Source organism: Vidua chalybeata, chromosome 26 (assembly GCF_026979565.1).
Source record: "Vidua chalybeata isolate OUT-0048 chromosome 26, bVidCha1 merged haplotype, whole genome shotgun sequence".
Lineage (NCBI taxonomy): Eukaryota > Metazoa > Chordata > Aves > Passeriformes > Viduidae > Vidua > Vidua chalybeata.
In genome coordinates, this window is record NC_071555.1 from 1,270,265 (window position 1) to 1,298,108 (window position 27,844).

General features: G+C 42.9%; 1 protein-coding gene across 1 annotated transcript in view; it reads left to right on the forward strand.

Annotated features, from left to right (window-relative positions):
* TANC2 (tetratricopeptide repeat, ankyrin repeat and coiled-coil containing 2) overlaps window positions 1–27,844 on the forward strand; it is a 163,881-nt gene that overhangs the window by 61,686 nt on the left and 74,351 nt on the right. Inside the window, exons 6-7 of the mRNA XM_053965105.1 lie at window positions 6,281–6,388; window positions 23,846–23,994. Of these exons, the coding sequence (XP_053821080.1) occupies window positions 6,281–6,388; window positions 23,846–23,994 (257 nt within the window). The remainder of the gene's footprint in view (window positions 1–6,280; window positions 6,389–23,845; window positions 23,995–27,844) is intronic.

The following is a 27,844-nucleotide window of genomic DNA, read 5'->3' on the forward strand; positions in this document are numbered from 1 at the left end:
TGTGGCTGCCCCATCCCTGGAAATGTTCATGGCTGGGTTGGATGGAGCTTGGAGCAAGCTGGTCTAGTGGGAGATGTCCCTGCCCATGACAGGGAGTGGGACTGGATCATTTTTTTAAGGTTTTTTCTAACAAAAGCCATTCTAGGGTTCCAGCATTAGTGCCACAGCAAAAATAATCACATGTTCCATAATTTCCTCTTTCTGGCTCTTACCTCAGCCAAATAAAGGGTCCTTTGGGCCAGAGGAAGGAGCAAAGCTGCATCACCCGTGTGCTGGGCTTCGTGCAGCTGTGCTGAATGTGACAGTTATTTGTTCCAGGAGCTCTGTGGATCAATAACTCTGCAGCACTAAAAACATTTTCGTTTGAGGGAGACTTCAATAAAGTCAGCTCTGCACAGCACTGCAGAGCTGCTGAGGTGCTTCCAAACAGGAGCCAGGATCTGGCATGAGTGAAAGATGGGAAGGGAGGATGCACTGGGCACCCACCTTTCCTCTTTAAGTCTAAGCTTCCAAAGTTTGCTCTTCAAATCATGACTCTGGCTTTTCCCAAACATAGCACAGCTTGGGCAGGATTTTGTAAACCTTAGTGATTTTGAGGATTTGATTCAAATATCAAATTTATGTTACAAAAGAGGCTGTGGGAGTTATGAAGGCTGTGGCTTTCCCATTCCTGGAAGTGTTAAAAGCAGGGTTGGATAAAGCTTGAGCAACGTGGTCTAGTAGGAGATGTCCCTTCCCATCCAGGGGGGATTTCAACTAGGTGAACTTTAGGGTCCATTCCAACCCCTTAACATTCTGTGATAAAATTGTGCTTACAGTAGTTTAAAACACAGTATTAATGTGCAAAATTCAACTCTTCCTCAGCTGGATTAGTAACAAGACATGAGTAAATATCCAATAGCAGGGGGTTGGAACCAGGTGATCTTCAAGATTCTTTCCAATCCAAACCAGTTTGTGATTCTATGAAATGTACTCATCATTTTTTTGGCATGTTTTCACCTCAACAACCCGTGATAAACAAAATATTTTCACACAGAGAGAGCAAATTTCATTATTTCATCCTCTTGTGGCAGAGGGAGGTTCAAAGCACAGGTGAAATTCAACTGTTTAACATGGAGAGAACAGAAAACTGGGCACAAATTTGATTTTGAGCCCAGCTCCTTGGCCAGACTCTTCCAGGACCTGGCATAGGAGCAAGCCAGGAGAATCCAGGCATGTGGCCATGTGTGTTTGTGTGATGAAGTGTGTGAGAGTCTGTGAATAAAAAGCTGCAGTGGTTTGTGTTGATGCAGTTTGGGCAGTAATGTCCATTTTCCTAGTTCTTGTAAGGGGCTGGGACACTGAGAGGCTTCCAGGTTCCCTGGGATGCATCATTCCATCATCCATGCAATGGGAAAAGAGTTGCTGTTTCCTCCAACATTTTCCTTGGACATAGATAAATCTGTGTATCTTTGTGGGTGTGTGCACAGACAAAGGTGTCTGTGTGTATGTTGTAGCCAAATTGTTGTGTGAATTCACATCTGCTGAAATAAAGCCTTGTTCAGTCTGGTCATTAAGGTGTTAATAACCCCTTGTTAGTAAAGATTCCTTTCAGAGCTCAAACTGAATTTCACAGCTGAAACCTTTTGCTAATCCATTATAATTTTCTTTTATCAATGCCTTTTAATCTAAAGAAAACCCTTTTTTAATTAAAATACTAACTCATCTATAAATGGTTAAATGGTGTTACAGAAAATGCAATAGAATTATGGAACTCAATAGGCTGAATGAGAACGCAGTGCTGCTAGAGATAAAGTGATTATTCCAAAAGACTAGACACATCTGTATTTATTTTGGTTTGGTTCGATGTGGGAGTAGATGCTTGCATTGATCCCAGTACTACCTGCCAATGTTCAGAAGGATAAACCAGCAGCAGCTCCTGCTCACAGTGGGGTCACAGCTCTCCCAAATTGCTCATCCAGACTCTAGAGTGGCAGCCTCAGTGGTCACTAGTATGGGCATGCAAGAGTGAGGGATGTTCTGAATGGGGCAGATCGTTTCAGTTTGCCAGGCAAAAACCAGAACTTCTCCAGTGTTCTGAACCCCTGTTTTTAAAGAGAGCCTTAAAAAGTCAGGCTGCTGACATTGCAGTTACTAATGAAATAATTCCCCTCGTGTTAGGTCTGGGATTCTGTGATAGACTGGTTTGGGTGGGAAGGGACCTTAAAGCCCATCTGGTCTCATGTCCTGCCATGGCAGGGACACCTTCCACTGCCCCAGGCTGCTCCAAGCCCCGTCCAACCTGGCCTGGGGCACTGCCAGGGATCCAGGGGCAGGCACAGCTGCTCTGGGCACCTGTGCCAGGGCCTCCCAACTCCCACAAGGAACATACTTTGTCCCCACTGGAAGATAGATAACCTGATGCAGAAGGTGTCATAAACAAGCCAGCTAATTAAATTTTCTGACTGCTGGCACTGCTAAGTGTTTTGCATTACATGGTTAATTCCTGCCCCGGAATAAGCATCATTTTCCTCACACAGGACAAGTTGCTGGCAAAGTCAAATGAGAATTTTATTTGCATCGACAGAAGGATTTTCAGTTTTGCTCTGCTGGCTTGGACACCAGTGGGGATTAATCTCACTAAGAACTGCAGAACTGGCCCCAAACATGTGCAGTATTGGTTTGAAATAACATCTCAGCCACTGAAATTGCAGTTCCTTCTTCAGTAGTAGCAAGTCAGTTCCTGTGTGATGCAAACGTGTTTGTCACCAAGCCACTGGGCACGGGACTGGCCCGTGAGGTGGACACAGATCATGGGCTGCAGCCAGGCAGTGGGACCCCAGGGACAGGGTTGTGACTTTAGGCTCCAAGTAATCAATATGCTTTTTCTGAACTAAATGCTAGTTTTGCAGTTCTAGAAAACCAGTGTTGCCAGTGACTGCCATCTTTACTCAGTCCGTTATATTTTTATAACTGGTTATTGCAGACATCCTTTTCCCTGGTGTTCTTGGAAGATGTCATTTTTTCTGCTCAGAAAAACTCCAGTTGTGTAACATGAAGGGCTATTTTCATGCTGTTTAACGCCAGGAGTTGGTCAGTTTTCAGTTTCATACAGAAAATCCTTACAGGAATAAGAGGCCTAAAGGACTGAGCAGGTACAGAATACTTCAAATAATTGTTTCATGCTTTTGTTAGTTTTTATAACTTGTGCCAGAAGCTCATCCCATGACTATGATTATAAGATTTGCCTTTGCTCTCAGGAAGGGGTTCAGGACCAAGGCAAACCGTTGTGCCTTGAAAAGCCATTTTTATAAAAAAGATCAGAGTTACCCATTAACATTTGGCTGTAGAGTGTCAAACCAGATTTTAGAGTTGATGATATTTCCATTTTTCCAGTAGAAGACTAATGCCCAAATCTGAATCTGTCAGGATAATCTTCATTTGAACATGAGTCAGAGGTGCTTAATTCTTGTACATGAAAATCCTCCTTTCCTGTAATCGAGTTATGGGTGAGTTAGGAGGAGTTTTGCCTTTTCCACACTTAGGGTATTTGTAATAACAGAAACTCTTCCTTCTGTGATTTTTCCCCACCTGTATTTACATGGAGAAGTTTGTATTGACTTGAGCCTTTTAAAGTAAACTGTTGTCTGTGAGTCATGGTGACGTGGTGTGTCTTGGCTGGTGGAAGTGTGTTTTTAAGGCTCAAGTCATGCTTTTGAGGGAACAAAAACAAAATAAAATAGATGCCAGGCCAGGCTGGACAGTAGTACCTGGTGCAGTGGAAGATATCCCCTGCCCAGTTCCAGGGAGTGGAACTGAATGAGCTTTAAATTCCCTTCCAACACAACCCACTCTGTGATTTTGTGACACTGTGAAATGCATTAAAATTGTGTGTTGAACTTGCAGTATATGGAGATTTCACCACATTGGTGATATGATGTTCTTTATTGCCCTCAAGAGAAAAAATAGTGGATCAGCTTGTTGGATCCATGAGCTGATCACATCTGCTGTCATCAGTCAGTTCTGTGGAATCAGTGGGGCAGTGGGCACCTCAGTGAGGAGTAAAAGAGATCCAGAGTAAATGTAGAAATAAAACCCAGTGGAATGGGAGATCAATTCCTTCCTTACAGGTGAGAGCTGTTCAGTGCCAATCTGTCAAAACATGCAGGTCCTGCATCTTCCACAGACCTGTGTGTCCACACAGCAAGTGGTGCAGTGAGCACATTGCCCTCTCTGTGTTTATTAAAATTCTCCTTCCTCTTTTTAAAAATGCTTTTTAGTGCAGAACTGTCTAGTGACAATCCCATCAGTCATTAACATTTCTTGAACTGTGAAAATTCTCTGAGTTTTGTATTTTAGCACACAGCGAGCACTGCCACATGTGCATGGGATGATATATGGTCCTGGTGTCAGCCAGAAATGATAAAGAAAAGACAAGCTATTTTTAATGTATATTATAGAAATGGCTGTTACTGAGACTGTAATAAAACATATTTATTAAAACTGCAATGACAAACTAAATATTAAAGGATTGACCTGTGCAGAATTATTATTTTAAACAATTTTCGGGCCATAGCAATAATCTTTTCAATATTAAAATGTTTTCATTACATCAGGATCTGGCACAAGATTGTTACTGGGATGTTTCCTGGGTGTTGGCCAGTGTGTGGCTGTGGGGTGTTTGTGGGATTTTTTCCAGGGGGGATTATACAGAATTGACTGCTGGCTTGCAGCGTTTAGCATCAGGTTGTGTGTTTGAGTGGTGCTGCCACATCCATGACCATCGTGGGATGGGGGGAGAAGGGGCTCCAGGCTGTCCTTATCTTCCTGAGTTTCTCACATTCCTCCTGCCCTGCAGGGCTCCTGTTACACCAGCCCTGATGGGCTTGCAGGGAATGTGCTGGCAATATGTCTCATATTCATCCGGGATTTTTGTGTGCAAAATGGAACCGTGGTACCTGTTTTCCCTCAGCACATCTCCTGAGATGGATCATGAGGGGGTAGAGAGGAGGCCTTTTAGCACACCTGTTCTGGTGCAGAGATGGGGGGGTTGATTCCTTGCCTTTCTTCTGCTTCACAGGGACTTTCTATTAAAAAACCACACCTCAATCTGCATCTCTGTTTTGCGCGCTCCATTTAAAAAGAACTCTGGGATCACTAATGTGTAGCTCAGTTTGAGTGATCTGGTTGTGCATTGTCTGTCAGGCTCCCCATCTTGGACCTTCTCAGCCTTTCCTAGCACCACAGCAGCTCCCTAAAACCAAGAGATTTATTGCTGCCTCAGAGATCATTCTCTGACCTGTTGAGCTTTTATTACAGGAGATGCAAAAGAACAACCTCCCAATCTTTAGCTGCAGATCCCAAATTTAATTTGCTAGACAGGGAACGATAAATTATGTAAATGGAGGGGCAGAAGCCACTGACCCCCAGAATCAGTGCTGAGGGGCTTTTCAAATTAGCCTTTCATTGTAATGGGCATGAGAGTTTAACTTGGAAATGCAATATGACAATCTCTGCATGTAACTTATTCTCTAGTTCTCTTTCTCTGGTCTGGAATATATTTAAAGACTTTTACTAAACCAATTTTATTAATTTTACTCCAAAAAAAATGTTGTCTGGAATTTCATGTCTTTTAGAGTTCAGACTGTTAAAACATGGAGAAAATCCCATTTTTCTAGCACTAGTGGTCAGTGATGCTTTGTTACAGACACTTTTACCTTTTCCCCATCCTCTATTAAGTCTCTTGATCTTTTATGGATTTGCAGGGATAAAAGTGGAGTGCTTCTTCTTGGCTTCCACAGTGCTCTGCTCTTTTGTGTTGAACACCAAACCTGTTTGGTCCAACAATGAGACTGTCTTGAAATTGAAATTTTACGTTCAAGGAAACAATTATGGAACACAGCATTTATGTGTTCAGTTCAGATATTTACAGTTAAATATCTTAAAACCTGATGGGCTCTGTGCACCTCTCTAAGATCTTTGCTTTTCCACAGTTGCTGGATCCAGGCTCATTTACTTCCTATAAAAAAATTAATAAAGTAGGAGAAAAGAAAATGTTTTAGAGTATCAGGAATGTGCCTCAGTGTTCACACGCTTTAAAGTCGGCCTGTGCGGTTTGAAAGTTTAACCAAGAGCCATCTCCTTTGTAAAGAATGTAGATAATTTTTTTTCCTGGGGAAAAAAAAAAAAGGGTAACCTGATATGAGTCTGACAGTGTCGTTTAGTTAAGTGCTTCCATCTGTTGCTTGCTATTTCCCTTACTCATGACCTCTCTTTTTCTCTCCCCCTCCTTCTCCTGTAGCCCCTCTGAGGAAAGCAAAGTTTGTTGAGAGCCCTCGAATCCCAGAGTCCGAGCTTGGCTCCCCAACCCTCTCTGCCCAGAAGCTGGACGTTGATGCATTCTGCCCCGGTAAGCTGCATGCAAAGGCTCTGTGCAAACAGGGGCAACGGCCAGAAAGACTTTTTAAATGTATAATATGGCTCCTTTGGCTAGATGGTTGGTTGGACCTTCCCTAACCAAGTTTCACTGTCTTGGAAATTTGAGTAAGCATTAATTTCTGATTATTGCCCATTTACGTTTGTTTCTTGCAATTTTGCATGTGGCTGCTCTCTCCTCAGAATAATTTAGAAGGTCTAGAGAGTTGCTTTTGAGAAGATAAAAATGAGCCAATAAACAGTCTTGCTTTAAATTTAATTTTTAATGCTAGTCTGCTGGAATAAAACCACGTCTCAGAAACATCATTAAATCAGCTTAAAGCAAAACTGAAGGACTTTGTTGCCTGCATCCAAGAATATTGGGGTGTTTACTTTTATTTTGTTAAGGAATACCTTCTAATTTATGTATCCTGTAGCAGTTGCTCTGAAATGCATACATGTTGCTTGAGGCCTCTGGTTGAAAAATAAATAAAGTGGGTCATGTCCCTTCCAGGCTCAACCCTGTTCATGTCTGTCAGCTCAGGCAGGCTTTACCTAAATCCCCCAAGCCCCGGCAAACCCAGCACATGGGAGTGCCTGGAATCTGCAGCTCAGTATTGTATCCCAGATTCTTCCTCACTTGGAAGTGGCAACCTGGGGAAGGCTGGAGGTGCTGGGAGAAGGCTGAAAACAGCAGCAAGTGTTTTGGTGGATTCTGTGCTGAATTATGCAGATTCTTCCCCTGGCTTTCCTTGATAATGAACCAAAGGGATCCATACTCGCTATAGGCTTTGGATGGAAAAAAGAATGTTTAATATGTTGAAACGGTGTGCAAATGTGTGACATCTGCCTCTGAAATCTGTAGCTACAGTCACCCAGGTCATACTAATAAATGACTGTGGAATCAGGATGTTGCTTATTCCTGTGGCTGATGAACTTGAAGAAGAACTTACAGAGTACTCAAAATTGGAGGAATTAATTGAATGTTGTCCAGATTTTGAATGTGGGCTTTCTTGAATGTATTGTCTGAAAGAGAAGTTGTCTCAGAAAATCAAAAGACAGTTCCTGTGCTTGGCAATGCCTAATTTGAGGCCACAGTTGCCGTGAAAAGTGCTGCTCCTTTTTCAGTCATCATGAATTACAATTAAAATTGTGCTGCTGCAGACCTTTTTTCCTAACTGAACGGCTTCAGCTGTCATGTTTATAATTGTTAATAATTATAAACTTATTATGATTGCATCCACAGAGAATTATCATTGCCTTGTAAGATTAAAAAAACATAAATTCCACATTCCCACACCCAGACATGTGCCTCCCCTCTTCCAGAGCTTTGGAGGGCAGGACTCCTGCCAAGCCCAGGGATGGGCTCTGACAATGGGATCTGCAATTTCTTAAATTTCTGTTTCTGCTGTTGGATCTCCTCCTCTTGCTGATAGTTTAGTGATCTGAAAGGAAAAGTGCAGTTTTGTACTGCCTTGAAGTTTCATGAAAGGAACATGAAGCGTCATTAAGGAAGGAAAAAAGTGACAATGGCAGAGTTGTCACAGTGGGACCAAGAAGGTTGGAAAAGCCCTTTAGAGCTATCGAGTCCAACTGTAAACCAAGCTCTCCCAAGGCCACCATGAGACTGTGTCCCCATGTGCCATCTTGGTGTACTTGGAAAAGGGAAATGAGATAAGAGCAGAACAGGACGAGCCAGGGAAGAGCAGGGACTCGGAGTCGAGGTAGAAACTGCAGGTTGGGGATTCAGTTTGTTTCAGTTTCCTTAAATGTGATCCCAGGGACCTGTTAGGGAGCTGCTCTCTTCATGTGTGCCCATGTCCAGGGACTGTGGCCAGATTTATATTGGCAGTTGGGACAGGCAGGGAAAGAGGGGAGGATAGAATCCATTGGGGAAGGATTTCTGAAGTTGTTCATGGAATCAACTGCCCAAATTCATGGATTCTTCTGTGAAAGTAGCAGTAATGTGGGGGCTGGAGGTTTTGCTGGTCTGGAAGGCTGGATTCCAAGCTCGAGATACACCACCTTGGAAGAAGGAGGTGGTTGGGGGAGGATCCTTGTGTGAAGAGGTAAAGAAAGAACTAAGTTGTGGTCAACTTGCAGGAAGCAAAGGGGACACAGCATCCAGCTCCTGATGGGAAGGTGGAGGAAGAGTCCTACTCTGGATCTTGGCAAAGCTTCAGGCACTGCCTGGAGTCAGTTTTCCAAGGAAATACAACTCCTTTCTTCTGTGCTAGGCTTACATTAACCCTCTTCTAAAATGTGTGCATCCTGTGAAGATACAGCACACAGTGCTAAATCCTGAGCGTTTCCAAGAATAACGGTGTGAGTTGAAAGAAGGAAGAAAATTAGGCTGATGATCTGCCTGGCAGTGGAGGGGAGGTGGAGCGGTTTTTAATGTGATCCCTGACAAAAAATGTAATTAATTATACAATTGAAAGCAGTTTAAAACACTAAATAGCAAAGAAAAGAGAACATTAGCTACTCTGCATATACAGGAATAACGACTTCAATTTGAGATGCCGAGAGGTGAAATTTTGCTCAGTATCAAAATGTTTATTTTAAGGCTTCAGGCAAATTTCAGCACATTCCAGGGAGGTGGTTTCCTGAGCAACTGCAGTGCCCCTCATGCTGCTGGGGGGAAAATTTGCTTGTGACATCTTCAGTGTGAGTCAGTGTGGGGGAGTGACGTGCTCCCAACGTTCCAATGCCAAGGAAGGAGGAAGAAGATCACAATACTGAGTGGTATCGTGGAGGGAAGTTCTAATACCAAGCACAAATAGTAAAGTTTTAAGCTGGGTATAATTTCTTTTTTTTATTACATTCCTTGTATAGAGAAAAGAACAGAGATACTTAAAAATTATTAAATCTTCTTAAATGAATTTAGAAATTGGCCCATATTTTATAGTTGTTGCAGCTAAGATGATGGCCAAAAAAAAAAGCTGTTCCATGACTTCGAAAAACTCCTTTCTACCAGAATTATCACAGAATAAGCTGAGTTGAAAGGCACCCACAAGGATCATTGAGTCAAATTATGTTTCTCTAGAAGTTTTTGTAGTTGCAGAGGTTGTTCAGATTTCAGTCCTTGACTTGAAGTGTCCCTGGTGGAGAAGGAGTTCTTCCTTGTCTCTTCCCTGTGTGGGTAATGAGGCCCTGGCAGAAGTCTCCCATCCCTGGAAATGTTCAAGGCCAGGTTGGACAGGGCTTAGAGCAACCTGGTCTAGTGGATGGTGGAACTGGATGAGCTAAAAGGTCTCCTCCAACCCAGACCATTCTGTGACTTAGCAGAGACTTTATAAGGAGGGTCTTGGAAGGTTTCTGATCCACCTTCCCTCCCTGTCTCTGCTCCAGTCCTGCAGACACTGTTCAACAGAGGCATTTGTGTTTTCCCTCTTGTCAACCCTCTGAAGGCAGGGAGGCTGGGGATGACCCCCTCACATCCATCATTGCTCTTCAAGGAGGATAACGTAGAATAGCAGGAATTGACCTTCAAACCTCTGTTGTTCAACTGTCAAACCTTTTCTGCAGTGATTCTAGTGACTCAGTTTAATATGTAGGGGTTTTCCTCCACTTTATCACACCTCACTCTTGCCAAGAGGCACTGCTTGTGTGGTAAACACTGTCCTGGCTTCTTGGTTCTTAGTTGTGGTCACAAGGGCATCTTTCTTTGAGCTGCTTTTTTGTCTTTCATGGTAGCTAAAACATGTTTTGACTTCTAAGTGCTGAGAAAATCTGTTGGAGATGGATGGTGCTTTCAGGTAATAGCCTTTTGCCTCAGATTAATGTTTGCAGTTGCATTTTCTATAATTTATTACCTTGTCGTGGTGTTCCAAAGGCTAAGTCTGTTATGACATTATCCTTTAATTTGATTAACTCCTTCTTCAGAAATTTTGGGACACAGATCTTGAGTGTCTGGTTCGCTTGTTGCACATTAGGCTGGCAGGCATCTGTTTTCATCCGTGACTGAGGTAGGAATCACTGCGGTGCTCCCGCCACAGACAGGGAGAGGAGTGATTTACCATGGCAGCAGCACTTGTGTTCATCTCATCGCTCCTTTTTCTTTTCCTTTGGTTAAAGAATCGTTGAGCTTGACATCTGCTTGCTGCTGCATCTCTCTTTTTATCATGTAAAAAGTGTATTTTTCATTTTACACTATCCACGTGTTTCTCCTAAACACAACAAAATGCTTCTCAGGTCTTAGAAAAAACCCTTTAAGAGGGAATGCAGGAACCAGCACTCCTCTCTGATTTTTCATTGTGAAAATACAGGCACTGAGCCAAAAAAATCCTACAAAACCCCAAACAAATTTAGCCAGCAGGATTCTGGTCCAACCTCTGTCATATTGAGCAGTGATGAACTGGGAGGAAGGAGAGGAAATAATCAAACCAACCGTGATCTGACAAATGCTTTTACTGTTGAATCTTGTGGTTGTCCCAGCACTGTCAAGCCCACTGACCTGAAGGGAATGGGAAATCATTGTGATCAGCCCTAATTGCAGAAGAGCCATAATTTGGCACGTTGGTTGCTATGGAAGCGATTGACTTTTCTCATGCTGTTCCTGGGAGGATGCTGTTGGTTCCTTCTGCTAGATCAGGAGATGGAACCAGTTTCAGAATAAACTCGTGTATTACAAAACAAACCCCAGTCTGGTCTGAAGTTCTGGATCAGAGGGAGGAATACTGAAGGTGTTGCCAGAGTTCTGGGTGTGAATCCATTTGGGATTGGCCACAGACCAGTTACCATTAGGTGTCATCGAGTTTGCTTGAATTGAAAGTTGCAACTTGGAGAATTGTGGCGGGGTCCAGAGTTTAGGGACAAATGTATTGAATTTTACCAAAGAGGAGTTGTTCAAGATAAGAAGTGAAAACAATACAAATCCCACCGATTATTCCCATATGTTTTAACTGTTAAATAACTGGAGACAACATGCTTTTCTTGAAGCTTCCTGGTGCAATCTGTTAATACCCAACCCTTACAGGGATTGGATCCAGTCTACCCGGAGGAGGAAAAAAGAGGGGAAAAGGCTGTAAATGATCCAAATTCTGGTTTTGTGATGAACTGCCCGACTTTAAAGTGTTGTGACTGCTTTCAGAGATGTAACCTAGATGGCTCCTGAGATGTGTTTTGCTTCAGATACTTCAGCAGCAGCAGCCTAGCACCTCTGCCTGCCCACTCAGATGGATCCCAGGGAATCTAAGGAGTTGTTTTGCCTCAGCAAGCAGCAGTGCTCGCTTTCAACTGATCTGTTGGGAAACAGTAACATTTTTGTGCTGATACTTTGGCTTTTTGAATATTTATAGCTTTCTGCCAGCGAATAAATATGTACATAAGCAAACCAACCCTGATGGTTTTGAAAGTGTCAGTGTTGGGCCTGCGAGGAGCAGTGTAAAACCTTTTCTTCCATATCTGAGCAGGTGGGGCAGATTTCTCACTGATGAGTGACTCTGGCAGAGGAGTTGCCTCTTGTAGCATATTATTTTTTGACAACAAGAGCAGCCCACACTGATGCTCTTGAACCCCAGCAGGGTTTGGGTTGGATGGCACCCTAAAGATCATCCAGTGGCACCCCCTGACATGGGTAGGGACAACTTCTAGAAGAGGTTGCTCCAAGCTCCATTCAGCCTGGCCTTGAACACTTGCAGGGATGGAGGCAGCCACAGGACAACCTGTTAGGAAGTGTGTGTGCTGTCAGGCACAGTCCCTGCAGATGTCCATGCTCTGCTCCAAAGGAGGGGAATTTTATTTTTGTCATAAAAATGTAGCTGGAGGAGAGGGGAAAGAAAGAAAGGCAACTTTCTGCAAAAGTGATGAGGCATTTTAGCAGTGCAGTCAATGCTTTCCTGGATCAGTGTTGCACCTCCCTCAATAAACCAAACAAATCCATAATTGTTCACCTTGTGATAGTTCTGTTCCTACTATGAGTCTGTCAGGCTGGATTAGCTGTGTGTTGGCACTCAGTGGGTCCCAGCACAATGACAACCTGACCTGCTGGTGGTAGCACCATCCCAGTTGTGTTTGGGCTCCTGCTTGTAATGCCCTTGATGTCTTTACACAAACTTCATTTTCCTTCTTAGTTCCCTGTTGAGGTCTGTAGGAGTTCTTTAGGTGGGGTTTAATTTGAAGTTAGCCTCTGCCTTGTGTTTATGCCTGTCCTAAGGGATGCTAAACGAGACAGAAAGGAAGGAGATGAGGGTTGCTGGAGGTCTTGGTCATGGTTGTGCTGATTAGTGACTAGAGTGACTAATCAGTCCTCCCTTTTTCATTCTGGCTCAGATTTTATTCCCAAATACTTCAGGGTCTAGAGGAAGTGGTCAGTAATTCTACTCCTTTTTTTTTCCTACAATGTTTTGATATGCTGTTATTTTATTTCACCTCTGCATGGAGGCAACCCCCTCAGTATTCATTTTACCATTATTGTTAGCTGTAACAATAGAAGAGGGGGTGGTTTCATTTGTAGGAAGCTGGCCATTCTTTTATAAGCCTGGTTCCCATGTCCCAGTGCCTACAGATGAAAGTCCTTGAATTTCAGTGATGCTATGGAGAGCTGCCCATAAGTGAAAGTATGCAGTGCTCTGAAAGCCACACCATGACTTGTGCTCTCTTGCCAGTTGCTGTGACTTCCTCACCCTCCCCAGGGCTGCAGAACAAGAACTTCTTTATTCTTATCTAGCGTGACTCTTGTTCCCCTGGTGAAATTGGCTTCAGTCGTCAGCATTCCCTGTGTCCCATCTGCTCTGTTCTCCAGGGCAGCACAGCTGCCCTTGGACCCTGAAGAAAGGAGATCAACTTGTGCATAACCTCCTGTACCACAGTAGATTTTCCACCTCATTAAGCAAAATTTTTTTACGTGTTATGTCACTAATTATTTAACTCCAATTCACTTGAAAACAATTACCTTGAGTCCAAACATGGCCATTTTGGCCAGCTGCCAGTTTGAAAGTGCAGCCTTGCTTGGAAGCACTGGTTGTACCAGCCTGGCTTCAAATTCCTCCAGTGCCTCGGAACTTACTGCAGGCTCCAAAATCCTTGTATTTGGACTGAGACTGCAGCAGCCTTCCTCCCCGACTCCTGTGCCTGCTGGTTTTGTTTCTCAGAGTTAAGTCCCCACTGGGCTCTTCCATATGTTCCCATGAGGAACCCTGTCCCTGTGGGGAAGCCTTGTGCCACCGCCTATGGTCAGCACTTGGAGCAGGTCCCTGCTGCTGCTCTCCACTCCTGGCTGCTGGCAGAGTCTGCCTGGGGCAGCATCCTTGGGCTGCCTGCTCTATTCCCATCTATTCTTGGCATCTGTCTTGCCTGGCAAGAGGAGCTGTGGTGATGTGTGCAGTTACCTGCACGTCTGTCACCTTTATCTGCCCCCTTCAGTAACTTCAGTGGTGTTTCTCCACCTACATTTTACAGATGAAATTACAGCTCCTACTCTGTGTAAGTTCAGGGCACTGTGAGGACAGTGTGGGTGATTTTATTTTATTTAAGTGAGGTACGATTTTCATGAATATAGTTTATGTTTTAGAGAAAGAACAAATTTTAAATTGATCTCATCCACATGGACAGTAGTCTTCCCTCTCCAGTCATTGAAGATACACAATTAGCAACAGCCCTAGACATTGGTTCTGTTAGAAATTAGCCCCCAGAAGAATCAGAAAATAACAGACTGGGCTGGAAGGGACCATTCCAAGGGCAGCGAACCTTCCACTAGATCAGGTTGCTTTAAACCCTGTCCAGTCTGACTTGTTCTTTTCAAAGCTGGCAACAGTAAATGAGTCTATTTCTGTAGCAGTTATTACATCCAAACAGAACTTTTGAAGTCTTATTCAGGTATGTAATGGTAGGTTTTCAAGATTGTTGTCAGTGTTGTAAATGCATAGACCATAATTTTAGTCAGATTTGCTTTTAATAAATTTATCCTGGGAGCGTGCTAATAGGTCAGATCAGGTAAAGGCCAAGGTCCTTGTGCTGTCTTGTCTCTTGCTCCTGACCTCCCACTTAACAGTGGTCAAAGGTGACAATAAAGTGTCACTTGCCTTGCTGAACGTTTGGCTCATTTTAATGCTCGTTGTGTTTTGACGTGGCAAAGCTGCCTTGGAAGAAGGAAAGGTGTTTGTCAAAATCCTCTTCTACAGACTCTTCTCCCCAAGAAAATGATGGAATGCTATGTTATATATGTATGTATATATTTCTGAAAGTCTCCTCCAACTTTCTTTGCGCCCCTGTTAGTTAGCCAGGGTTGGCCTTACCACAAAGGGAGCAGGTTTTTCAAAATTCTTGTCAGATTTCTATCACCTGATCGAAAAAAATGATGTGAAAAATAAGAGGAAGGAATGTGAGAGGTTTTGAAAGGGAGTTGTTGGAATTAAAGAGATTATTTGGACGGTTGTGATGCAACATGCTGGTGGAGCTTAGGATATTTTTTCTTTTTTTTTTTTCCCTTTCTCTCGTGAAATTTTATCCCATTTGTTGCTAAGAGACAATAACTACTGATACTTAAGAGAACAAAAGATGTGGCTGGGAGGAGGAGGAGGAGGAGGGAGAAGGGTGCAGCTGGCTACTCTCTTACCTGAGGGGTTTTCTCTTTAAAAGGGCAGAGATGCAGCGAGAATTTGGCCGGGGGGTGAGGGGCTGGGCTCGGCTGCTCTTTCGCTCTCGGGCTCGGAGGCGGCACAGCCGGTCTGCGGTCACCGCCTGGAGGATTCGCTGCCACTACGGAGCTTTTGTCCTCTCGCTGCTTTCCTACCGTGGCTGAGCCTTGTAAGAGCAGCTGGTTAACTGGGACCTTATTACACCCGATCTGACTGGAAAGGGCCTTCACCAGCTATTGGGATGCCGCGCAGGAAAACCCGGGACCCTTCGCGAAGGGCGCATCTCCCCGGCTGAGGGAGATGCCGCGGGAGGAGCCCGGCTGCCGCTGCCTCGGGCTTTATCGCTCAACCCCAGCGCCCCGTGTCCATCCGGCTCCTGCTAAGGCCGCGGGGTTGTCCGTCACGTTTTGTTTGCCAGCCCCGGGGGCTGTGCCTGCCTGTGCCGCCCCAGCCGCCGCTGCGAGCTTCCCGGGCCCGTTCCGCCGCCCGCCATTGCCGTGTGGGGAGAGGCCCGCGGCACAGCGCCCCCTGCTGCAAAGCTGCGCACTGCCGTGTATTTATACACACATATATATATAATATATACATTTATACACATTTATACACATTTATACACATCTACTGTGTGTGTGCACATCTGCGCACTGCCGTGTATTTATACACACATATATATATACATTTATACACATTTATACACATCTACTGTATGTGTGCACATCTGCACACTGCTGTGTATTTATACACACATATATATATATACATTTATACACATTTATACACATTTATACACATCTACTGTGTGTGTGCACATCTGCGCACTGCCGTGTATTTATACACACATATATATATACATTTATACACATTTATACACATCTACTGTGTGTGTGCACATCTGCACACTGCTGTGTATTTATACATACATATATATACATTTATACACATTTATACACATCTACTGTGTGTGTGCACATCTGCACACTGCTGTGTATTTATACATACATATATATATGTATGTATATATATACACATTTATACACATCTACTGTGTGTGTGCACATCTGCACACTGCTGTGTATTTATACACACATATATATATATACATTTATACACATTTATACACATCTACTGTGTGTGTGCACATCTGCACACTGCTGTGTATTTATACATATATATATACATTTATACACATCTACTGTGTGTGTACACACATCTGCACACTGCTGTGTATTTATACATACATACATATATATATACATTTATACACATCTACTGTGTGTGTACACATATCTGCACACTGCTGTGTATATACACACATATATATATATACACATCTTCTGTGTGTGTACACATATCTGCACACTGCTGTGTATATATACACACACATATATATATATACATTTATACACATCTACTGTGTGTGTACATACATCTGCACACTGCTTTGTATATATACACACATATATATACATTTATACACATCTACTGTGTGTGTACACACATCTGCACACTGCTGTGTATATACACACATATATATACATTTATACACATCTACTGTGTGTGTACACACATCTGCACACTGCTGTGTATTTATACATACATATATATACATTTATACACATCTACTGTGTGTGTGCACATCTGCACACTGCTTTGTATTTATACATACATATATATATGTATGTATATATATACACATTTATACACATCTACTGTGTGTGTACACACATCTGCACACTGCTGTGTATTTATACATACATATATATATATACACATTTATACACATCTACTGTGTGTGCACATCTGCACACTGCTGTGTATATACACACACATATATATATACATTTATACACATCTACTGTGTGTGTACACACATCTGCACACTGCTGTGTATTTATACACACACATATATATATACATTTATACACATCTGTGTATGTACACATATCTGCACACTGCTGTGTATTTATACATACATATATATATATACATTTATACACATCTACTGTGTGTGTACACACATCCACATACTGCTGTTTATATATACACATATATACTGTGTATATATACACATACTGCTAAAGAACTGTTACATATTCATGTACATGTACCTATACATATACCTATACATATACATATACATATCCCTACTGCTAAGAACTGCTTCTTTTCCCGTGCCTTTGCCTGAAAGCCCTGTAATTCCGGATTACGATAATTCGGAGGGAAGGGGGTCACATTCTCCATTCCAAGGGATGTCCCCACCTTCCTTGGCAAGCACCTGTCTTTCAAACCAAGATACATGCCTAATATTGCAAAATGAAAATGGGTTTTAGGGGGTGTTTATTCTTTTTTGATATTACCCTACCCTCAGGCTTGTCTGGAATAAAAGGTCAGTTTAAGACCTAAAAATAAATACAAACAATTTTATTTACCAGCCAAGGCCTTTGATGGAGTGGCCTTTGACATCCAGTGTTGGATTCCAGAGCTGGAGCACAGCCCCTTATTCATTTTTTTTGTGCTAAAGTGCCAAAAACTGTAAAGAAACAATTTCATCTCTGCTTTCCATCAGTGGGGAACTTACTGCTTCCGTCCTGGTGTCCTTGATTTGTTAAAGAGCTTAGGAACATTTTCAGAGATCAAAGTGTAATCCTGCTTCCAGGAGATAGTCCAGATGCCCAGGCTCGTATTTATGATGACTGGCCTTTTATATGTGTGTATATATATATATATATATATATATATATATATATATTCAGAAATGTGCATGAGGGGTTTTAACTCCAGAACATGAAATGCATTGAACCAGGTCTTAAGATAGTAGTGAATTTACATTCATTAGCTGCTCTGGCTCAGAAGGCTTTGGGATTAAAAGTAACTTTCTGACCATCCACTTGAAGGACTATTAAAGAAAGGAAAAGTGGCGGGGAGGGAGCAGTATTTATGTGTTGTGCTGAGAAGAATTTCTTTTGTTTTAATTTCTTCTTAGAGGGAAGGTCTTAGGAAGGAGTGCAAGAGGCTGATGTAGTGGGATTAATGGTGGGAATTTGTGCAGCTCCTTACAGAAATTTTTTGTGGAATAGGAGGCACTGAGGGAAGCTGTAGGAGCACAGGTTGAGTTGGAGGTGCAGATAAACACCTCCACAGTTCAGTGTTGGATTTTGGCTGACGAGAGGGCTCTGATGTCAATATCTAGGCAGAATATATTTACTTTGCCACTTCTTTGTGATGGGATTGACTTTAGTCAGACCATTTTCCATTGCTGACAGAACTACTAATACCTGATTCACAGAAATGTTCAGGTTGGAAAAGATCCTTAAGATAATTAAGTCCAACCATTCCCCCAGCAGCACCACCACCATGTTCACTACTAACCGTGTCCCCAGGTGCCACATCCACATGTTTTTTGAACACTTCCGAGGATGAGAACTGCACCACTGCCCTGGGCAGTTGCTGGACAACCCTTTCCATGAAGAATTTTTCCCTAATATCCAATCTAAACCTCCCCCTGGCTGTCCCCTCCTGGCAGGAGCTGTGCAGAGCCACAAGGGCCCCCCTGAGCCTCCTTTTCTCCAGGCTGAGCCCCTTCCCAGCTCCCTCAGCCTCTCCTGGGGCTCCAGCCTTTTCCCAGCTCCATTCCCTTCCCTGCTCCAGCCTTTCGATGTCTTCCCCAAAACTGACCCCAGGGCTGGAGGTGCAGCAGTACAAAAATTGACATTTTTAGAGATGCATATAGGGCCGCCTTCATCCCTTAGTAGTTAAATATTTTAAAATCTCTTCTTGATGTAAACAAGACTAATGAAAACATCTTCCATTAATTCTGAGATTAGAGGGATATGCAGAAATGGTCAAGGATATTTTCCAAATACAGCTCGAGTGTATCCAGAATAATTTAAAGCAGATGTACATAATAATGGGACAGATTCAGGTCACATGGAGGTAGGGAAGTTAGATAAAACTCTGCAGTTATGTAATTGAAGATCAGGGTCCTAAATGGTATCATTTATTTCTTCCCTTCCATAGGTGCTCACTTTTTGCACATAGCTATTCTTTTTTTCATTGCTAATTCAAGAATTTTTGATTTCCTGAAGGTAAATCAGTCTCATACTCAGGCAGATTTGGGGACGGGTGCCTTTAAGGGAACTGTTACCCAGTTCTTGTTAGACACTCACTGAAATAGATTTCAGCTGGTTTGAAAGTAAAAGTACAGCAATTAAACTGAAAATATTCTGTGGACTACAGATGCATTGTTAATGTCTCCCAGGGGCACTGCCCTCCACCATTTATCTGGAATTAGAAGAGGGTGGCTATCAAACCAGTCACAGAATTACCAAATAAATCATGAAGAAATTTCATTTGCTTGTAAGCAATTGCAGCTGAAATATGTGGCAGCTTTCATATAGGAATTGAAAACAGGTAACAGAAACACTATTTGAAAATGACAATGTACAGAAAAAACACTGGACATTTTGAATGTTATGGCTTCTTGAGAAGAGCAAACCTAATAACTCTGCTGTGAAATGATAGATTTGGTTTTCAATGAATACTCTAAACATTTATGAGCACTTACGAACTCCATCCTGCTTCATGTGATGCCTACAGAGGTGTTAGAGTTGACCCTTTCAGAAATCCAAAGGGTATTTCTAGATAAGACATCTGAGAGAGCTGCCAGGCTCTGTAAAATTGCTCCTAAATGGCCTAAATCGGGTAAATTCCAGGGTGAATTGCAGATATCTGCTGACATATTTAAAGTGGGTTGAATTTTTTGAAGGGAGGATCAGAGGTATTGAATTGCTTGACAAGCTCAGGTTGTATTTCTAATTTGCATTCTTTGCAGTTCAGTCAAAGAAAAAGTCATTAACTAAAAAAGAGGCAGAAGTGGATGGAAAGCATGGGGGTGTTCACTGCTGGGTTCTGCTGAAATTGTTCAAAATAAAGAGAAGAAGGTATCTGTGTGAGCCTTAGGTGGCTCTGGTGTCCTTTCCAGTGCCATTTCACTGCAGAAGGGCTTGACATTAAACTCTCTTGCTGACAACCAGCCAGGGCTTGCTGGGGTCCACCAGCAGAGGGACAGGATGGGCTCTGCTTTACTGGGCCACAAGCACTTCAGTAGCCCAAGTTCTATCATGCCAGCAAAAGAATGACCTTTTTTTCATTTTCCCCATGGAATAATTGCTTCTCCTGTTTTCATTAGGAGCTGAATTCAGCCTTCCCTGCCATAGTTAAGTTGGTACATAGTGGCTTTGCCAGCAACTGAGGGGTGTATTCAAGATGTGTCTACTCTAAAGCACTTGGAATACCCGGACAGACAAACGTAGCTGACTTGGAGATGTGACAGTGTGCTGGGATGCAGCATTTACCTGGCTGTGAGTGTTGGGAGATGGTTACTGAGTGATTCCATGAGACATAAATGAAAGGAACGGCCAAATAAAGCTCTCAGCTGGCATGAAAACCCAAGTTACATGGTTTGGTGGCCAAGAGGAAGCTGACCCACCACTCACTTGGCTTGGTGGGTGGCTAGTCACCTTCCAGCACAGCAGCACACCAGCTCCCAAAAACCCTTTTTCTCCTGTTGTTTTGTGTGTGTTTATATAAAAAATATAAGCTTCCTGCTGAACATAAAGAGACATCAAGTTACACAGCCCATAGAACTTCTTAAAATACTAGTGCACGTGCAATGAGTCAGGGAGGGGTTTTATTCTTCTTTAAAATTCCTGGCATGAAGCATTTGGTTGTTGCTTTTAGTATTAGTGAGTGTTGATGCAGAAGCACGTGAGCTCATGTAGGAAGTGCAGCAGCTTCAGCCCATCAGCATGTTGGGATCTCTTTAATCACTGTTTGGCTTTGGGTTTGCATGTGCACAGCTGGGCAGCGTGTTACTGGTTATTGATACACCACTGTTACTGGAGTTAACTGGGGGTGTGTTAGAGCTGTTGTAGCTGCTTATAGCAGTGGTGTCAAACCAGTTAAAAATATCTCAGGAGAGTTGTGTTATCAGTTCTGTGCTCAGATTTCCTGGGGAGACGGGAGTGTGCTGAAGTCAGAGTGAAATGTGGTTGCAGCACCAACTGGATAACACACAGGAGAAGGGAGAAAAAACCAGTTATGCCCTTTCACTGAACTTAGGAAGAGAGTATTAGGTCTTACTGTCAACCCTGAAAGGCAACATACAGCTTTTTTCCATAATACCCATTCACAGGCACTTGAGAGCTGTTATGGCTGTTCTTTGACATTCAGTTAAATGATTCCACTTATTTTTTAAGGCTTTAGGAGGGGATAATCCAGTACAATGGCGCTTTGCTTAAATTCAAAGTTATCTGGATGTTGAAAGCCAGGTTATAATGAAATAATTGATAGTTCTATATGAAATATGGAGGTCTCCCAGCTCCACTGCTGCGTTTCAGCTGGTGATACCTTGTACCATGACCAGCATCTCGCAGGGAATGAGCATGGAGTGACAAGACAAGGCAGAAGAACCTTAAGCTGAAGGAGGTCAAAGTTAGATATGAGGAAGAAATTATTCCTGTGAGGCTGGTGAGGTCCTGACACAGAGTGCAGCTGTTGCTTGCCCCATCCCTGGGGGTGTCCAAGGACAGGTTGGATGGGGCTTGGAGCAAGCTGGGATAGTGCAAGGGGTCTCTGCCCATGGCAGGGGGTGGGAATGGATAGGCTTTAAGATCCTTCCCATGCCAGACCTTTCCATGAGTCTGTGAATTACAATCACAGACTGGTTTGGGTTGAAGGGATGTTGAAGGTGTGGTTCCAGCACCCTTGGGACTCTTATCAAAGCACGAAATTATTATCCTCTGTATCTTCAAAGTACCTATACAATGACTTGAGGCAAGATTGTAGTTTCCTGTATTTACAGGTGAAAGCCAGGTTCGTGCCCCTTGGAGATGTTTTAAGGGTAGTTTAAAAGAAGCAGGGGGTTAAGGACAAGGTTAAACTCAACCTCCAATGAGTGAATTTTGGCAGGGAGTTGTTCCCAGCACTAAGCCAAAGGAAACTGGCTGTTCCCAGTGCCCTGCAGCTGCCTCACCTGGGCACTCCTAAATCCTTCCAGGTGGGCAGTATAGAGGTAGATCCAGCTGTTCCTTTCTGCCCCAGATGTGTAAGTCAGCATAATTTGAATATTTTTAATATCAGGGTTGTGAAGACAGAATGGGAATGCACAATAAGCTGTGGAGCCATATCCAGGCAATGGCTTTTACCAAAAAATCTACCTTTAAAAAGGTAGTCTGCCTTTCAAAGAAAGAAATAACCTTGGAAATAAAAGTCTCTCTAGTTTTCATTTTACATAAATGTCTCTCTTCTGGCTTGGGCTCCTAGAGCCAGAAAATGCCCACAGATTGGCTGTGGGTGGTCAGCAGTTCTGCAAATTGGGCCATCCGTTTAAATTTGTCTCTCTTAAATCTATCGGATTCACGTCAGCATTGGTTCAAGCAGCACAATGGGGATTCAGTGACTTAGACAGCTTATGTGGACCTACTGTAGCATCCATTTTCATAGCAGTGAAGCCGTGGTGGAAGGACAGCTGCAGATGCTCAACTCCCAGAGCTGGTGGTGCTTAGGAATGCAGTCGTGGTTGCATGGGAGATCCTCCCGGGTTTTTAATTTGCAGTAGTGCAGATGAGACATCCAAAAATTGCTGTAAGCTTCTGTGAGCTGTACTCTATGAGATTAAATGTGAATTTCTGTAAGCAACTGGCTTAAATTTCCTGAGGTTTTGTACATATCCCAGGTTCCATGATTTGTGGGTTTCAGTTACAGTTATCAAAAAGCAATATTTTATTTAAAGTAGCATCCTTTTGCTGTTGCTGCAGGCTGAGTGCTGGAGGAGCCCAAACCAGGACAGAGCTAGGAAATGGAGATGGGCTCTTTTCCAGATTGTACATTATCAGATGAATAATTAACTGTAGACTAATTGCAAATCCTAATTTGTCTCCTATAACTGCACTAAGCACAGTATTACTTCAGTGTAAAGTGGTAAGAACTTGACCTTCAGGCTTTAACCCTGCTATTGGTGTGAGCAGGAAGGAACTTGACTTTCAGAACCCAAATTACATGTGTGATACTACAAGTCAAAAAGCTCCACAGGTTTTTGTTCCTCCTTTTTTGTTATAAAATTAAAAGGATACAGAAATGCCAGTATACATGCTGGACCTTTTCCCAGTGTGCATTGTTAGCTAGAAACTCATCTGTGCTGCTTTCCATACAGGTGGTGGAAAGAAAAAAAAATTTTAAAAAATCATTAGGAATGTTGGTTTTGGTCTGTTTTGCAGACTTGATGGGGAATTGGCAGGGGCCATAGGGTGAGTGCAGAAAGTGAGTTGTATTTGGAGAGACTTGATTTCCGTACAACTATGAGTGTGTTGGGACAGCAGGTAACAGTGGAAGTTGCACGTGTATTTTCTGTCCTGGTCTTTCCTGGTAACTACTCAGCAGCACAGCTTGGTTGCTCTGCAGTCATGGAGCACCTTGCAAATGGCTCTCCTAGCCTTGTCTTCTCTGTGAGAAACAGAGGGAAGAGAGCAAACACTCTTCTCCAGTGCTGGTCCAGAAAATCTTGTTCCCTGGTAGCTCTGGTGCTTCTGCTACAGGGACAAGATACCTAGGTGTGCTTCCATGGGAGGTGCTGAGAAAATAATGAGCAGTGAGAGGAGAAGCAACAGTTAACATTGGCGAAAACTTATATCTGTGGTACATGACCTAAAATTAATGACCAGCATGGAATGGTAAAACAGACTTGAATAACATGAATAACCTGAAAACCCGGATACTGAGGGTACACAGCAGGTACAGGCGTTGTGTTGGCAAAACCACTGAGCAGCAGCCAAAAGTAAACAATTCCTGTCTGAAACTGGTTTTCTTGTGTTTAGGTGATACTGAGCAAGAGCTGGGACCCCCTCCATCCGTAGATGAGGCAGCGAACACACTCATGACTCGCCTGGGCTTCCTCCTCGGAGAGAAAGTCACGGAGGTTCAGCCAGGGCCCCAGTACAGCATGGAGGTGCAGGACGAGAACCAGGTATGGCCCCCATCCCCAGTGGCATGGGTTGGGCATCACTGTGGGGTTTGGGAGAGGGTGGTAATTGTCTAATTCCATGGCAACCAGGTGCCTCGTAACAGTGAAATAATGGTGCTGAGGTAAAGGTTGTATCTCCTCATCACACCGTGACTCATCCTCGCAGAACAGCAGGCCGTGGTTCAGGGATCAGCCATGTGAGACAGCTTCTGTTGTTTTTCTGTTTCTGCAAATGTAGGAGTGGGCAGTGTTTCTAATCAGATTATAGTGACCAAAATAATCTGTACTCGCCTGGCGTCTTCTCTGTGATATTTCAGAAGTGCTTCAGTAGTGTTACATAAAGACTGACTCTGCAGAAGGGAGAAGGAAATAGTAATAGCCTCATTTTACAGATAGTCATGGTTCTTGCTCGTATTTGCCCAACAAGGTGATTTCATGCTTGAATACAGATAAAGAAGGCAAATCATAAAATCTTCATTGTGATGGAGCTTGTTACACCCCTGGCTGGCTGGAAAGCTTTGGGCTATGATACAGGCTTTGTACAAACTGTCTGAGCCTGAGGTTTTTTTTTCCCTCCTTTTCCTCAGGTATGGACAATTAGAAGTTTTGCTGAGAGTGAAAATAGGAGGCCTCCCCCCCCCTCCCCCCCCACCCCTTTTTGTTTTTAAATTGACAGATACACATATGTTACACTTTGAACACTTCCCATTCAAATTTTTAAAGCAAGTTGTGGATTTAAAATGGACTGTACTATAAATTGGGCTAGAAAATGTCCTTTTAACAGGCGCCTATTTCAACTGAATACTTCAAAGCCAAGCAGAGCTTTCTACTATAAATGGTTCCTTTTGTTGTTACCTTTTGACAGAAATTAAAATCCAGTCTTTTCTCTAAAGCCAAAGATGTCTTTGGAGAATAAATAAAAGAAAAAATCTAAAGAGAAATAGCAGACTTGTCCTCTAAACTAGATTGGTATCTTGGGCTGTGTGCTAATTTTTGCATGAAAAAGTTTTCCAGGGCCTTTGAATGCTATTCATGTTCAGGAGAAGATAAAGAGAGGCTGGTTCCTCAATTACCAAGTTAATTTTTTCCTTCCTTTGTAAGTGTCCCCTGATGTCAGCACTTGCCTTGAATCCTGGAATACTCAAGATTGGAAGTGTCCTCGCGAGGTCAACCCATCCGTGCACCCTTGGAGGCAGGGCTGGCTTCAGGGAGGGATCATGGTTCTCAGGGCTCATCCAGGCAGGGTCTGAAGATCTCCACTGATGCACATCCGTGGGCTCTGCTGACAGCTTGTCTTGGGGCTCACCAACTCTTAACTGTGAAAACCATTTTTCTTCTACCTGGTAGAAGATGTCCTCGATGGAACCTGTGACTGTAGCTCCTTGTCCTTTCCCTTTCCACTTCTGAGAGGACCGTGGTTGTGTCTTCTCTCCAGGCCCTGCAGATAGTGGAAGGGTGCAGCTATCCTTGGATCCCGTGTACCTGTCCTTTCTGTAGGCTGAAGGAGCCTTCTCCATCAGCCTCTCCACCTCAGCCCCAGCCACCTCACACTTTTGGGGCTCTCTTTTGACTCTGCCATCTCCCCCTGGTTGTCTCAGCAAACAAATCCTGTCCAAGCTAAAGCTGCTTCTGAATTGCAGCAAATTTTGGGAAAACCTCCCTCCCAAACTGAATTTCTTCCGCTACCTTACTTGCAGTCATGTTGAAAATCACGCAATGAGACGTTTATGGGATCTGCATTAATTAAATTAATTCTTCTGTTAGCCATTGATTAATTAAAATCTGATTGAGACTTTGACCAGTAGTTTGCACTTGAATCTAAAAATTAGAACAATTTTTTGGGTTTTAATGTGTTAATTTACATGAGCTCAGCAAAGAAAACATTCTTTGTATCAAAAGCTGCTGCTTGTTATTCCAGCCATGCTTCGCCTTCGGCGAGACAATAATTATTTGCCATCTCACCAGTGCTTAAGCTGAAAGGAAGGTAAGGAATGGGAGTATTTGCACTGAAACTGCCCAATCTCTACATCTCTATGATGCCTTTTCCCCCAGCTGCCATATTTTGAATATATCCAAGGATATATTCTCTAATCCAGACTGTAATAAAATAGTATGTTTTCTGTGCTTTTAATCATGATTTCCTTAATGGGAGGAATGCTGAGGATTAAATCCTTTTTCTCCTACTTTTTGGGAAATTCTTTCTAACTGTATTGTCTGCCTGAGCAGCACAAAGGACACTGAGGTTCTGGCAGAACGGAGTCATTTTTCAAAGTTCAGTGAGAATGTGACAGATGAAACAGCAGCAATAATAATACAGAATGTTCTGTCAATGGAAATTTATATTTAAAACTCACACAGAGGAACATTTTTCTATATCAATACAAAAATAAAACATGTCAATCAATGCCAAGTGATATACTGTGTTATTTCATAATTTCCAGTTGCAAGGAGATTGTTCTTCAGGAGCTGCATTGATAACACAGCAAATAAAGGAACTTCTATCACTTCTGGCATTTCATGAAACAATAATTTTATCAGCTGGAGGGAAGACAAGTGTACCATCCTTGCACTGAATTTTAATCTGCTTTAAAGTGCAGTGATTTCTTTGTTTTAAAGTTAGTGGATGTTATTTTGTGCTGAGATAGGTTTCAGTGGGGATTTGCTTAAAATGACAGTTAAAACAAAGGCATAGAAAAACTCCACCATAAAGAATTTATAATAGTAATAAAGCTTTACATTCTTGAAGATCCCATATGTAAGCTGATCAAATGCTGCAGTTTGAGATTGGCAGGCACTTCTGGAGATCATCTAAACCAACCTGCTTCGAGCAGGGCCAGCTGAGATTGGGTTGGGTTATTCCCCACCTGGAATTCTCTGTACAATTCTGGTGCCCCCAACATAAAAAGGACATAGAACTGAGCAGAGGAGAAGCATCACCCCCTTCCCCTTCCACATGCAGCCCAGGATACCCTTGGCCTTCCTTTTCCAAAGCTCCCCAATTATATTACTGTAAACTTGATGCAGTTCATTGGACTGTCAGTGAGTTAAAGAAAATATTGGGGAAAACTGATTAAATGGCTGAGGTGTGCTGATGGAGTCCCATCAGCTGTGATAAATCAGAAGATAGTCCCACTGTGATGGGTAGCTCAGTGAAAGTATCTGTGTGACACAGGCACAGCAGGCCAAAAAGAGCCTTGTATTTGGTTATATTAAGAATAATAATAAACGCCGTCAATTTTAAAAATAATTTGGCCACTACAATGAATGAGCTATAAATCATTTTGTAAAATTAAAAGCAGATTTAGAAAAATCAGTAGTTTATTTAAACATCTGAAACACTTTTAAGTCTGAGGATATGGAAAAGGTTCGTGGAGAGAGAAAGTGCATGACAGGTAATGTAATGTGTGTGAAACCAGAATATTCAGAGAGCCAAAATTACCATAGTCGGCTTGCCTGCAGTTCCTAGAAGGCACTGAGGAAAAAGGAGAGGTATTGGTAAGTGCCTAGAATGTGAAAGAATGGAAAAATAACAAGAATTGGGATTTACCAGTGGCACTTTAAATAGGATGGAGAGAGGAGAGTGTTGCTTTGCTTGTCCCAGGTATTTCAGTAGAGATGACCATGTGTTGGGAGCCATCATGTACACTGTGGGTAGTTCAGAATCACTGGATCATTAGGGTTGGAGAAGACCTGCAGGATAATCAAGTCCAGCCTTTGAGTGAATCCCACCATATCACTAAGCCATACCACAAAGTGCCACATCTCCTTGTTGTCTGAACGCTTCCAGGGGTGGTGACTCCCCCGTGCCATGGGCAGCCCCTTCCAATGCCTGACCACTCTGCCAGCAAAGAAA